The sequence below is a fragment of the Alexandromys fortis genome, unplaced genomic scaffold, assembly GCF_014885135.2.
Source record: "Alexandromys fortis isolate MF-2015 unplaced genomic scaffold, M_Fortis_MF-2015_v1.1 scaffold_14, whole genome shotgun sequence".
Taxonomy (NCBI): domain Eukaryota; kingdom Metazoa; phylum Chordata; class Mammalia; order Rodentia; family Cricetidae; genus Alexandromys; species Alexandromys fortis.
Window position 1 is genome coordinate 16,670,937 of NW_026067910.1, and position 15,149 is coordinate 16,686,085.

At 37.1% G+C, this 15,149-nt stretch overlaps 1 protein-coding gene across 1 annotated transcript in view; it reads left to right on the plus strand.

The window, feature by feature from the left end:
* Lama2 (laminin subunit alpha 2) overlaps positions 1–15,149 on the plus strand; it is a 586,091-nt gene that overhangs the window by 499,881 nt on the left and 71,061 nt on the right. The window contains exons 42-45 of the mRNA XM_050138074.1: positions 7,841–7,957; positions 9,867–10,049; positions 11,693–11,698; positions 14,442–14,596. Coding sequence (XP_049994031.1) covers positions 7,841–7,957; positions 9,867–10,049; positions 11,693–11,698; positions 14,442–14,596 — 461 coding nt within the window. The remainder of the gene's footprint in view (positions 1–7,840; positions 7,958–9,866; positions 10,050–11,692; positions 11,699–14,441; positions 14,597–15,149) is intronic.

Genomic DNA, 15,149 nt, shown 5'->3' on the forward strand with positions numbered 1-15,149 from the left:
TACAATGCACTTGCTGAATGTCTGTGGAGATAAAAATCATTTTGTTGATGGGTTTGAGGTGGGGGACTAACTGATGATTGAAAGGGCCAGAAGATGAATTAATGTCACCAAGTGAACACCACATTACAGAGGAACAAGAAGTTTTGTCAATAAAATAATCAGTTGAGGTTCTCCTAGCATATGTATAGGGCAAAGCCTAAGGTAGTTTATGGAAAACTATGTGAATTCTAGGATTTTATGTCCCTCACCTCATAGGAGTCACTTTTCAATTCTGTTCACTTTCTGATTGCCTCTAATTGTTGGCTTTGCCCAAGGTAAGTGAATTGAATTACTTATGAAAATAAATAATTGTTCCATATACTAAAAATTAATGACACAAAAATTATCCTAAGCTCAAGAACAATGAATATATTAATAATAAATCTGAGATTCCTAGTTATACATTACTATGCAATATAAGGAACAGGTCAAAACTATGTTCCCATCAAAGATGTGGAATTTCCCTCTGTATGCTATGAATATGTTTTATTTATAGATTCTGTTATTATTTTATATTTTAAAAGATTTTATTTTATTGTCTATTTTATATCCTTGTTGATAAGTGGAAATTCTTTGGTACTGTTAAATATGACATAGGAATTTGATTTTTATTAAATAATTTATAAATTATTAAAGTTATCACCTTTTTTAATTCACATACTATCATTTGCCTGCATCAGCTTTTTGTAGTGTGGAGCTGTGGGCTGCGTTCCCACCACCCAGCTCCCAGCAGCCTGACTAGCATATGCCCCGAAATAACAACACACAAATTGTATTCTTTCAAACACTGCCTTACCCATTATATCTATCCTCTTCTTGGCTAATTCTCACATCTTGATTAACCCATTTCTATTAATGTGTGTAGCACCACAAGGTGGAGGCTTACCAGGAAGGATTCTAGCCTACATCTGTCTCGGGTTGGAGAATCATGGCACCTGCCTGAGGCATCTGCCTAATTGCCTTCTACCCAGCATCCTGTTCTGATTACTCTGCCTACCTAGTTTTCTGTCCTATCAAAGGGCCAAGGCAGTTTCTTTATTAACCAATGAAAGTAACACATAGACATAGATGACACTCCTCCATCAGCTTTTCTGCAGGTGCATGTGTGAAAACAAACAAAACCTACTCCATTGACAGTGATTTGGCAATAAGTAGATGAAATTGAGTCTCTGTGCCCTGTCAAACATGCTCTCCCATCTTTTCCCATTAAAATTGCTGATCCTTCCTCGTTTGTATAGTGGTGAGTATCCCCGCCGGTCACGCGGGAGACTGGGGTTGGATTCCCCGACAGGGACCCAAAGAAAACCCTGCTGATCCTTTGTACTGAATTTGCTCACTGCTTTGGATATGGACAAAGAAAAGCAAGAGAATGGGACTGAGATGGAGTCATGTTAAAAGGAAAACAGCAAGATAGTACAGTATGGAGGCACTAGCCATGGGAAAAATCTTCCCTAAGAGTGTGACTTAGCAGACTAGTCTCTGCCTCATTTTGTCAGCAAATCATCATGAAGTTCATGAATAACATCTTAGCCGGAGACAAGGGCCTGCACAAACCAAATAGGTGTCCTCCCTGCAAATGACCTGGGCTTGGTCCCATGTTAAGAAACAGAATCTAGGATTCCAGGAGGTGGGAGGAAATTTACTAATCAGCTAGACATCATGTAGATAAACAAAAACCTTCAACTTCCTGATAACTCAAAGAATGGCGAGGCTTGTATGAAATCTGAGAAACTGAGATTGATAGATAATAGACACGCAAAGGATGATAGAGACAGACAGATGATAGATAGATAGATAGATAGATAGATAGATAGATAGACAGACAGATAGATAGATGCATAAAGGATGATAGATATAGACAGATAGATAATAGACACATAAAGGATGATAGAGATAGATAGATGATAGATAGATAGATAGATAGATAGATAGATAGATAGATAGAGGATAAATAGATTGATAGTTAATAGACTTGTAAAGAGATAACAGATAGAGATAAATAGATGTGTAGGTAGATAGAGGATAGATATATAGGTTCTCAGTAACAGAAAATCCCCTTAATCCCAGAAAATCCACATTGACGGTACCAGACTAGATCTATTTCACAAAGAAGGCTTGTTATTATTCAATAACTTTATTTTAGTACTGGCAGTATAAACAGCAGAAGTGTTAAAGAAAATATGAGCTATGATTGGCAGAGAAGAAAATTCAATTACTTGGAAAGAGTATTTGAGAGACCAGAACTGAAACTAGTAATGTATTAGTAGCATAAATGAGCATAGTGATGTCTTAGAGATGTGCTTTGCTGGGCTGGTTTATGCTTTGTTTTCTGTAACATTATTTGGCTTGGACCATAAAGTGGAGCACCTTAAATGAGATGATGTGATTATACCAGCATAATCTGCACTATAGTCGTGGCTGCTGTGGATTATGGCTGTGGCTTAATTGGGCGGCCTATAAGAGCCTTTATGTGCGTTGGAGTGGATCATTAATGTGTCCAGTACTCGTTCATGTCCAGAGCACTGCAAGCTCAGAATTCTCTGTCTTATTTCCCTTTGCATTCTTTCCAGAAGAAGGTCAATGGAGGACAAGGTGATGATTCTTCAGCTGTTATATGTTGGCACAAGTCCTCCAACAGCTCTATGCACAGCCGTGAGAGGGACAGGCACAGTTCGGTTAAAACAACTGGCTCCTTGCTGAGGAGAATATTTTCCCTTGACCTGATCACTCTGAGTACAGGGAATGAAAAAAATAAGTCTTTGTGTTGGATAGTACTACCATAATGAACATCTTCTCAGCACTTAAATATACATTCAAAAAATCAAAAACAACAATATACACAGAGAAAATTTAACTAGTACAGCCAGATACAAAATAAGAAGTTTTAGTTTCCTATCTCTGAAGCTGCCAATTGCTACTCCATCAATTCTTAGTTCCTATTCTATGTGTAGCCAAGATTTTCTAGTATATTCTTCCTACCTAGTTCTCAACCCCTGTCCTACCAAATTGTTGCATATACATCATCATCTGCCTTTTACAGTAGGGCAGGTCACATCCTGCTTCTTTGGCGTCTGGAAGACCTGGGAGAGAGCTTTCTTCTTCCCAGAATACTCCTGTTCTCATTACCCCGCCTCTACTTCCTGTCTGGTTGCCCTGCCTATACTTCCTGCCTGGCTATTGGCCAATCAGTGTTTATTTAAAACATAATTGATAGAATACAGAATTGTACCCCACTAGAGGGTTAGAGTCCATCACCATCAAAATGAGCAATCATATCAGGGGGCAGGCAAATACAGTGCTGTAGCAGAAGCTGAGAGCTCACACTGTGAGACACAGCCATAAGAAGAGAGAGGGAGACGCTAGGAATGATGTGAGAGTTTGAAACCTCAATGCTCACCCCTAATGACACACATCCTCCAAAAACATTACCCCTTCTAGCTTTCCTCAAACAGTTCCACCAGAAAAGGAACAAACCTCCTAATATATGAGCCTGTGAGGGCCATTTTTACCCAAACCACCAGAGTGTATCTTACTTATTCATGCAACAGTTTTAAGGATCATTATACACCCACACATACTCCTACAATTCCCTTTTAAAGGCTGCATCATCCACACTATTGTATGAGCATGGTGTAATGATGTGAAAAAAAATACTCTTAACTGAATTATTTAACATTTTCTTCTTGTTTTCTATGACAAAGATCTGTTTATCCCAGATGATATACATTAACACACTTCCGTTTTTGTTCTGTGTATCTTATACTGACTCATCTACAATTCTCCAGCCTCAGTCTCTGCAGTGCTGAGGTTCCAGGTTTGTGCCAAACACATAATAATGAGGTAAGTTTTGCAATAGAGCTGCTGCTCCTAGGGCTGAAAATGAAGCTCAGTGGTAGAGTATTTCCTCAGCTTGTATGAGGCCCTAATCCAATGCCAAGTGCTGAAAAGAGAATTGCCAAATCAAATCCATTTCCATTTTAAAATCCTGATAAATTTATTCAAATGCTCTTAGAAAAACAGCATTGTTAATCATTTTTCACTTCCAACACTCTTGTGAACACTTGATAGTATCAGGCTTTCTTTTCATTTTTCTTAGTTTCGTAAAAATTTCATACAATGAATTTGATCATGTTCATCCCCTCTCCAAGCTTCTCTCAATCTATACCCCATTTCTTCCCTTACCCAAATTTATGTCCTCATAATTTTAAAACCCATCAAATCCAGTTTGTGCTGGCCATATACTCTTGGGTATGGGGCCATTCAGTGGAGCGTGGTTGCCCTATCAAGAGCCACACCCATAAAGAAAATTGTTTTTCCATCTCCCTAAGTTGCCAATAGCTCCTTAGCATGAGACGTTGTGCTCGCCTCTCCTTTCCGTGCTAGCATTTCATCCAGCTTGAGCTTGGGCAGGTCTGGTCTATGTAATCACAACCACTGGGATCTCATGTGTGCTACTTCTGTGTTGTGTGTAGGAAACTGTTTCCTTGTAATCACCCCTCCACCACCTTTAGCTCTTATCAATTTTACCCTTCTTCATTAGTGACTCTTGAACCTTGGGAAGAGGGGTTTGATATAAATGTCCCTGTATTCTTCAGTCTCTTATTCTTTGTACCTTGACCAGCACGTTAAGGGTCTCTTTTATACCATCTATTGCAAAAAGAAACTAGAGTGATTTTTTTATGAGAGCTAAAAAGCTACAATAATCTGTGGGTACAACAATTTTGTCATTAGTAGCCAGGTTAAAACTATATCCACTTAGTAGAATAAAAGTAGTAAGTTTGCTCCTAAGGCCTATGATCTATTGAGCCAAAGCTTCTTGGTTTCAATAATAGTACCAGGTATGAGCTTCATCTTGAAGCATGAAGTAGGCCTTACATCTAAGCAAATAGTAGATAGTTACTACCTTGACATTTGTGCCACTATTGCATGGGTAGGTTGTCTTGCCAGGCCAGGTGTTAACTGTATAGTTCATGGTGCTCACAGATGATCAAGACTGATGATTACTTTGAAACTTTAGTTATGTGCCTTTTATTTAAAATACCCATAAAGGTCAGAAAGTTAGTAAGAAGTCATGGCTTGGCTTTCAAGGGAGGAAAGATAGAATGTAGTGAGATAAATAGGTAAACAGGACTAGTAAAACAAGAAAGGTTATGTGGAGTAGGGAAGGTTGCTCAAAGGAGGAAATACATGGAGAAATAACTAACGCTAAAGTCCTTTTGAAAAAGTCATATGGAAACCTGCTATTATAGAGGCTTCATAGCACAAATGCATACCTAAAAACATATGTACATATGTATATGAGTTATTAGATGACTCCATTTACTTTTCTATATATGTTTATGAAATATGTATTTGAGATATATATTAAATTGAATGGCATCAGGTGATAATGGAGTAACAATGTCCCTACTAGATCCAGAGGCTAACAAATTAAAATCCTAGTTTCAAGAGTGTAGTCCTCTTTCAGAGTTGTTGGCAAGGAAAGTTCCATACGCTCCCAAACATTACAACCTATTGCTAAGAGTCTTAATCACCTCCAGGACTTTATGTTATGAGCCTACTGCTGATGACACCATACCCTTCATTCATATAACCTGTAGAAATAAAGTGGATCCTGACCTTGAACCTTTATCTCTGTTGTCTAATATCCATAGTGCTGGAAGTGCTTTGTTCCACAGCATGTTATTAGGTTGATAGATGAAAATTATATTTGGTTCTTTTGCTTAAGGTTCTTTTATCATGATAATGTTGACTATTTTGATTTCACAACTGGTTCTTTCTTTTGAATAGCTTGCGACCTATCTATCCTGCATTTTTACATTATCTTCAATTATATGGAGGACTTAACCTATTAGTCTATCATTTTGTACATAGACTCTTCCCATGTGTCTCCTCTCACTTCTGTAGCTGTAACAGGAAAGGAAAAGGGCAATGGAGACATATAGATGGGAAGGCATGAGGAAAGGCTGGTGTGTGAGTGGAGGCGAAAAGGCCATTACTCACGCTACACTCGTCTGTCAGTCCCTGGTCCTGAAATCATGAAGCGAGGGAGAAGGGAAGTGGTTGGCTAGAACTGACAGGCATTGCATGAGGCATATATCACAAACGCACAGACAGCTATCTATCATTATTACAAAATGCTGGCCAGTCCTTTCAAGAAGACTATAAAACCCCCTCTTCTTTGTCCTTTTTCATTGTACCTCCTTTTTGGAGACTCTGCCTTTCATCTCAATTAAGCTAACTTGAACAATAACTGTGCATCTCCAAAGGAAATGGACATTATGGTATATAAACTATCAAAAATATATTCAAAGGAGCTGAACAGAAGGCTAAGTGGATAAAGGATAAACATAAGGAACTCAGTTTGGGTCCCTAGTACCAAAGTAAAACCCTGGGGGTGTAGCAACACTACTGTACCTTAGTACTGGTATGGGATAATAGAAATAAGAAGATTTACCAGGCTTACTGGACAGCTAGTCTAACCAAAATGACAAGGTCCAGGTTCATTGAGACATACAATATTGACACCTGGCTTCTGCAGAGATTTGCACACGTACATATAGGTACACATACTTTCGCATGTGCACACACACACACACACACACACACACACACAATTTTCTTTCCAAATGTGGCACATGTTATTGAGTGAAGCCAACTTTATGTAATTTGCTTTTCAAGTTTAACTGATCATTTATAAATGAAAAAAGGAAAGAGGGCTGGTAACTCCTTCAGTCTTCAGGTGCTGCATTAGTGACTCTCTGTTGCCGTGGTGTTCCCATCCACACACAGAAATAGAATGAATTGGAAGTCAGACAAGGCTAAAAGCTCCCAAAGCCTTACTCAAGTGTCAAACTTCTTCCAGCAAGGCCTGGCTGCTCCTCAAATGGTTCCATTAACTTCACTAACAATACCAACAAGGGACCAAGTGTTCAAATACCTGACCCTATTGGACTGCGGAGGGCAGGTGCAATTCTCACTCAGAACACCACATATGCTTACTTTTATGGGTTCTTAGCAAGATCCTAAGCCCACATTTTTTATATCCATGAATTAATCTTTCCCCCTAAGTGATTTCAAAGTTTTTTTTGACATTGCTAAAGTCTAAACCTCATAGTTCTTATTACAATAAAAGCTAACCTAATGTCAAAAAGGTGCTAATATAAATAACAAGATACAGAAGCCAATATGTACACATTTAATATTAAATCATCACTTGAAAATATTGTTTTTGAATATAAAAATAACATAAGTTAATGTAGCAAGACAAAAAAAGCTTTACTGAAGTCTTTTTGAGGGAAATTGTAAAGATATTGCTTTCTCTATGAAAAATGACAGGTTTATCTGGGTTGTTTTGCTTTCCTTTGTTCTAATTTTTTTTCTGTTCAAAATAATACTCAGTGATGTTTACTGAAATGGGATTTCTTATCTATGAATAGATATATGTAAGATTTTGAAAAGCTAACCCAATGATCCATTTCTGATAATATAATTTGAATATGTAAAAATCAGTGGAAGGAGGTCAAAAGAATATCATCAAAACGCACTTAAAGGCTGAGTGTTGAAGGTTTCTAACCCATAGGAAACCATAAAATTAAGTCACAAAAGCCAGACACCAAAAGGAAAATGGCATGGCTAAATAGTCTAAAATACCAAATAGTCACGATATCTATATTTAATACAGAGGCATGTGGATGGATAGATGGCAATAAATAAAGTATATATTTCTTGCTTTTTGTTATTTGTGTGTTGAACTCGCATGTTCAAGAATAATATAAGTCATTTTGTCTTTTGTTCACAGAAAACCACAATGATCTCAATGGCCTGAAAACCAGATTAGAAACTGCTGATGCTAGAAACGGTGATCTCCTGAGAGCTTTGAATGACACTCTGGGCAAGTTGTCAGTCATTCCGAATGGTAAGCCTCGCAGTCCTGCCCTTCGCATCAGGTGATCGGAACTACCAAAGAATCCTGGTAGCTTTGACCACTTTCCTAACATCACATTTCTACTCTCATAAAATAGCAGATGCAGGTTTTCTTAATTATGAATTATTCTTTTGAGAATCAGAACCACATTTCACAATTTAACAAGATGATGGCGCTATCCTTTGTTACCTTTAGCTGGCATGCATAGGAACATATTGTATCAAGGAAGATATTGACATCCTATTATTATGTTGCCATGCTTGTTGCAGTTAGTGGGAAAGAGTAAAATCATACATGGATTGCTCTCCTCTATATTAGTGTACTACTATAAATCACAATTTATGAGAGTCTCTTCACAACAGACAAGAGCATGGGCCATTTCTGATGCCTTGCTTGGCTAAAGTGACCTCCTTAGCTATTCCAGATTTCAAACACAGGTAGTAGTCAACCCATTTCTGTAATATCATGCAGCCTATTAAAACTATTTGAAATTATTGTTTGATATTAGTTCTAGACAGTGAAAATTCTCTTAGGGATACTAATTTTATATTTTCATACTAAGCAACACTGATTTATAAGGACTTACTAATCAATATGATTTGATAAGCATGTGTAATCTCACGCTAATCTTTCATGCTTATTCTCCATGGTGGGTAGAATTGTTACTTTCACTTTGCAAGTGAGAAGCTGAGAAACAGAATACTAAAGGCCATTGTCTAAAGTGATGTTTATGAGATTTGAACCTTACAGTTTATCTTCACAGCCTATGGCCTTTCCCAGTAGTACAGACACACAACCATGGGTCTATTTGTACAATTGTGTTAGTCACTTTATATCTCTGAAATTTAAAAAAGAAAAAAAAAACAGATTTAAACAACTTAAAGAAAAAAAATTACCTTGACTTATGGTTTCCGTGTACAGACAGCTGACTCATCAAATACGGCTGTGTGGTAAGACATAGTATCACAGTAGTTGGGATGTGCGGCAAAGGACAGGGTACTTTACTCACGGGTTGCCAAAAAGCAAAGAGAGAGAGACAGAGGAAGGAGGCGGGGAATCATATAAACCTTTTGAACACATATCTTCAGTGACCCACTTCCTCAGGTCTGCCCTGCCTTTCACATTTCTACCAACCCCAATATTCCATCCAATTATTAATCTATCAGTGGATTCATCCATAAATGAAGGCAGAGACCTCATGGTTCAAACGCTTCCCAAAGTCTCAGCTCTGGTGACAAGTCCTTCAACACAAGAACCTTCAACATCATTTTATATTCAAACCACCAGAACTATGTTACACTCAAATTATGATCCAGAAATAAGGACACATATGTATACAATGTAGAAAATATTAAAATTTAAATACACTTTACTTTTATTAACTTTTCATGGAACCTCTTGACTACTTAGGATCTATTGAAGTGCCAATGCAAAAAATAAATAAATAAATAAATAAATAAATAAAAATAGAACACTCATAGACTCTAAAAGTCCCAAAAATTCTATCCCAAAATGAAAACAAATTCATTTTCCTCCCGCAGATATACAGACTAAATCTTAATTCTAGTTTTGATGAAACTACATGAGCTATGTGTATGGATTCCTCCCTTGAATATGCTCAGCAGCAAATCACAATCTACCCCTAAAGTACAAACTTAGAGAATAATCGCTTTGCTGTTTTAAAGACTAATCATGTATTCATCACAAATTTCTCTGGGAAAATTTAATTTAGCTAAAGAATTTGCTTCATTTGCTACATCTGATTGAAACACAGTTCAGCCTTTACCCTGTGTAAATGTGTCCCCGAGGTCAGCCAGCCACAGACTCTCTCTGCCAAGCATGGATGCCACGTCCCATGTCTTTTCTTTGTTTTCTTTCTCTTGCCCGTTTGTACCAACAGACACTACAGCTAAGCTGCAAGCTGTCAAAGAGAAAGCCAGACAAGCCAACGACACAGCGAAAGCTGTCCTGGCCCAGGTTAAAGATCTGCACCAGAATCTCGACGGCCTGAGGGAAAACTACAATAAACTCGCAGACAGTGTGGCCAAAACGAATGCCGTTGTGAAAGACCCTTCCAAAAACAGTAAGATTTCCTTTCTCGCTGTGCTGATGTCATTTATTTTGTCTCACTGTGAACATGGCCTGGATTCATGAGAGGTCAAAACCCTAAAGCTCATGCCCTCTCCTTCCTGGTATGGGTGTGAAAAATGTAGGTCCTGCCATTCCAGGATCCAAGTCTTTGAACTTTGTGTGGGAGCCTTTTTAATTTCACTCAATCAGGAGGAGGCTAGAAATTCTCGAAGTTTCCATGCTATTTGATATGTAGATGCCCCATTTTAATCTGTTAGTGTAATTGAAAGTACAGTTATGCACAGGTGACTGTGCCTAGGACTGGCGTTGCATAGAACATAGAGTTTAAGGGGGCACCTTCACTAGCTGCCCCGTCAGAGAACGTCATCACCTTAAAATGTACCAACATCTGAAATTTCTCTGTATATATTATTTGGAGGCCAGCCAACTAATATTTCCAGAAAATAAAGCATTTAGCTACTTTGTCACGACTGAATCTTCGCATCGCTCAGATATGGCATCATATTCATTGACTTAGTTAGAACTTATTGAGAAATCAGAAAGAATTAAGTGTAATGATTTATATTTTTAGTTACGTTTAGTCAACCAACATTGGTGATACTTAGAGTATTCTCCCTTTTTAATCTCAGGATAAGATAGCATCTTGGTATATGATTTCCCTGAAGGAGATGACTGTGTCTTTTTTGTTTGTTTGTTTTGCTTTTTTTTTGGGGGGGGGGGATTTTGTTGTTGTTGTTGTTGGGTTTGGTATTATTATTATTATTATTTTGCTTTTAAAAACACTAGACTATCTATCAGAGTTTTTCTAAGGTATAAGAACATTTCTAGGATTGCTGACAGGAGCAGTGGTATCAGAATGGTGGTGACTTTAGAGTGAAGGCAGATCTGAGTGTCTCCACTTCAACTCAGATGCTAAGGATGCCATGATGAATGAGACCTGGCTATGATGGTGACACAGGAGAATGCTTGTGACAGCTTCCTGGGCAGGGGGAAAATCAGCACAAAAAAAATGATATACTTCAGATCTGGGATGAAGAAAGACCGACTCCTTTCTATTTCTTCAGGGAAGATAGGAGAGAAACATAAATTTTACTTGTCTTTTATGTAGACACAGAAACAGTACCACGTGTTTCAGCAACAGCCTGGGTTACCTCTTCTGATACACCACAACATTTCTCCAAATTAGGAAAAAACAGATTTAAAAGTAAATTAGCTATTTTATTTCACTTTGGCTATGATTTAAGATAACATTTTGTTCTAGTTGAGGTTGCTCAGCTGATGATATCTTTGTCAAAACACCATTACTGGGTTAACTATATCTTCCACTAAAAGAAACATTTATTGGTAAATATTAATTAAATATTTTCCTTATTTTAATAACATTTCCTTCCTTGTGAACAGTTTGCTAAAGGGCATTTTTCCCATTTTTTTTAGAATTATATTGTTTCCATGAAATTTATTTTAATCATGTTTTTATGTGCTTTTATCTGATAATACTATTTGAATTAAAAATGTATTTATAAAGAACATTAGTTAAAAGTGCTACTTTTTGGTACTTTGTAATACCTGTAGAAAATATTTCCTCAGGAATTTTCTAATTTCTTTTTTTTTACTTCCATATGAAATTACCTGCAGAAATAAGTATGTATATGTTTTTGTATGCTTTTTAGTAATCTTAATGATTCTCTGCTTATTGCAAAAAGCTTCAGTTTTGCATGTGACCATATACGGGGGCTGCTTTAAACACTGCACATCTGTTCTTTCCTCTATCACCAATTAATAGTAGATACACGAAAAGAATGTCCCTCCAGTGAGACTAATATGCAGATATATTTGGCATAAAATGTTTTACTAGTGCTATGGAAACCTAATGAAATATTTGAATCTTATCCACATAGAAGTGTAAAATTGGCTTTTGCAACAGATTGAGAAAGACTACAGTGTCTCTGATAGTACAAATTCAGCCACTGGGCTCAAAAGTCCTCCCTGCACATAGGTTAAAGTAGCTAAGATCGACTACGTTGTTGCCACCCACCAAGCTCACTTTCCCTCTCTCCATTTAAGTAATTATTCTCATAATTAAATGGGTTCTAAACAATTCTTCTTGATAAAAAAAAAAAACTGTTTGTAAACAAGTGAGCAACTCCTTTAACTAGAAAAATATTGTCTCTTGAACATTTCAGAGTCTGGGCAGAACGTCACAGCACTACAAATAAGTAGGGAATATGATAATAAAGTCAAACATCTAAATCTAAAAAACATGATCAAGGTTGGCCTCTGTGGAAAATATTATAGAAGAAGTGCATTACTGTGCAAGCAATGAAGAAAAGTCTTAAGACTTTGCTCAGTGTGTTGGAAAAATAAAACTGACATGAAGAAACAGCTAACCAATTAATAAGTTAGAGTATGGAAAACAATAAGACAGATAATTAGCCGGCCTAACCTCGAGAAATAAATGACAACTAGGTGATTCTGAAGGGCAATAGAAGTAGATAAATGGGAAAATATAATAGGAAAGAGATTACTTGGGGAAACACCATGCTGGTAAATTTTAGAGCCTACAATATACAGATGATAATCTTCCAGGAAACATCCATTTATTAAAATCTAACTGGAGAAGCTATTTAAAATCTACTTACCCAGACAATTAAGGAAGAAAATGAGAACATACTCAAACATTACTAAGCAAGAAGCCTTAGACTTGAGATCACAGACAAGTCAGTTCTCACAGACATGGGAACAGAGTTTCCACATGGCTTAAACAGCTATGGAAAGTAGGGACAAAGGAAGGAGGGGAAACCCCCAGTTCCGTTTTGAAGCATTTAAAAAGGCTTCTGGGAGATTTAGGAGAAATGGCTCTAACATTTATCTTGGCCCTAGTGGCCTGAACTCCTCTTTCTCTTTATGTGAATCTATCTGTAAAACTCCATTTTCCTTACTTCTAGAATAATTTATAGAATATAAAATAACACTAGAGGGTTAGAAAAAAGAACACTGGACTATTACAGAAAACAGAGCGGTAGCAATGTCATGCTACCCATATGACAAGGGCTTTGACCCAGTCAACCAGCATTTGCAGAACAAGCAACAAGCTAACATACAAAAAAAAAAAAAAAAAAAAAAAAAAAAAAAAAAAAAAAAAAAAAAAAAAAAAAAAACTAAACATTGGAGTCTTGATCTAGTAACACTACAAATGTTAATAGTTGCACATTCTTTTTAAATTCCACTAAGAATACAGCCCGTATTAATGTGCATGAGTCCCATTCACCTACCTCAAAATACAGTTTAAAGATGCTGGTGTGTGAATGAGGACTGAGTTCTGTGGTCACTGCTTGCCTATCAAGCATTGGGCCCTGGGTTCTGGCTTCAGCATGGACCAAAGCAAATGGAATGATTATTTCTGTCCATGTAAGCATATTGAGTTCAATCCTAAAAACTAGTTCTCAATGGCCCAACACCAGGCAAGCAGCAGATTCATCATAGTCTAGCAGGGCTGATGGCCTTGGACCTTGAAGAGTTTTCAGGGTCACAATAGCAGAGAGATGAATAATGCGAACTTAGTTAGATAACAGATGACATAGTTTGGTTAAGACTGCCAGCATCACAGAAATTGAATAATTGGCTTTCCACATTTTATTTACCCAACCCCCCCCACACCATTGCCATGTGAGCACATACTACACATCTATGGGTCACATAACCTTCAACCCTCTTCAGGTTGAGCCTCTCAACACTGTAAGTATTCAACTTTTTTTTATAACCTACAAAAAAGACAGTGTAATATGAATGCAACCAATATAGAGTTGGATTGAAATGAAGTTTGAACGATTTAATTAAGGTATAACAGAGGCCTTCAGTCTAAGTGTTGTTCAACAAGGTAATGTTCGTCAAGCTGTGTCTCCACAGCCTCCTTCTCAGAACCACGTGCAAAGAAAGACAACAAGCAAAAAAGAAAAAATAAAACAATTCTGCACAAGAACCTGGATTTTAATGTGGTTTGTGTGGAGGCAGAGCAAGTGATATTTTAAAGACACCCCATTTTCATTTTTCTATGAATAAATTCTATCTGTAAAGGTCAGCTTGAAGGCTAAAAGGTCAGCACTGCTTACGCTTATCAGATCTTCTATTTTTAATGCCAATTTTAATCTCAATCGCACAGCCAAAATCTTCCTCTAACATCTCTGGCCTGCTTTAATCTCAACTAAAATATTCACAGCTGGCCTCATGCACTCTGTCAGCCATCATGATCTTGCTTTGGTCCCACGTATAAAATGAAATAACTTAATAAATGCACTGCTGTCCCGGCACCTATGGCTGAGGAGGGGGGGCGGGGGGCAATACATGCACACCCCAAATACGCAGGTGCTAATTTTGTTCTATGCAGTTGCAGATGCAGATGCTACGGTGAAAGATCTAGAACAAGAAGCTGATCGGCTGATAGACAAACTCAAGCCCATCAAGGAACTTGAGGATAACCTAAAGAAGAACATCTCTGAAATAAAGGAACTGATTAACCAAGCCCGGAAACAAGCCAATTCTGTAAGATCTTATTTTCAGGATTAAGAGCTACTAGTAAGGGTTACTATTATTCTCAGAGGAAAAGTCTTCCCCAGTGAGTTTGCTGAATAAATAATCTCTGGCCTCTTGAACTTAAGGCTATTTTGGAAGAAAGAAGCAACACTTTTTTTTCTAATAAATTTCAAAACTATTTAAGAAAAAATGATAGGCTGTACTTACCGTTTAAAAATTAGGAAGCCTGTAATATTTTGTTGGTGCTTTAATATACTAAAACAAACAACACAAGCCAAACAAGCTTATTCTTATATACTTAAAAGAACAATGAGAGTGTCTTACTCATGAAAAATATAAGAAGTCCAATGAGTGGGTTGCAACCTGAATTCACAAACAACAGTAGGAGAAATAGAACCATTATTTTAATTAGGTACAATATAGCTTTTGCTTATTTAAAAAAAAACTCAGCAACTTACTTTTCTTGTAGTATTTCTATTTATATTTATGAAGTAAAAATAGGAAATATCTGGCCTGAAATTTTGCCTTATATTTTCCCAATTAGAAGACTACTCTGACAGAT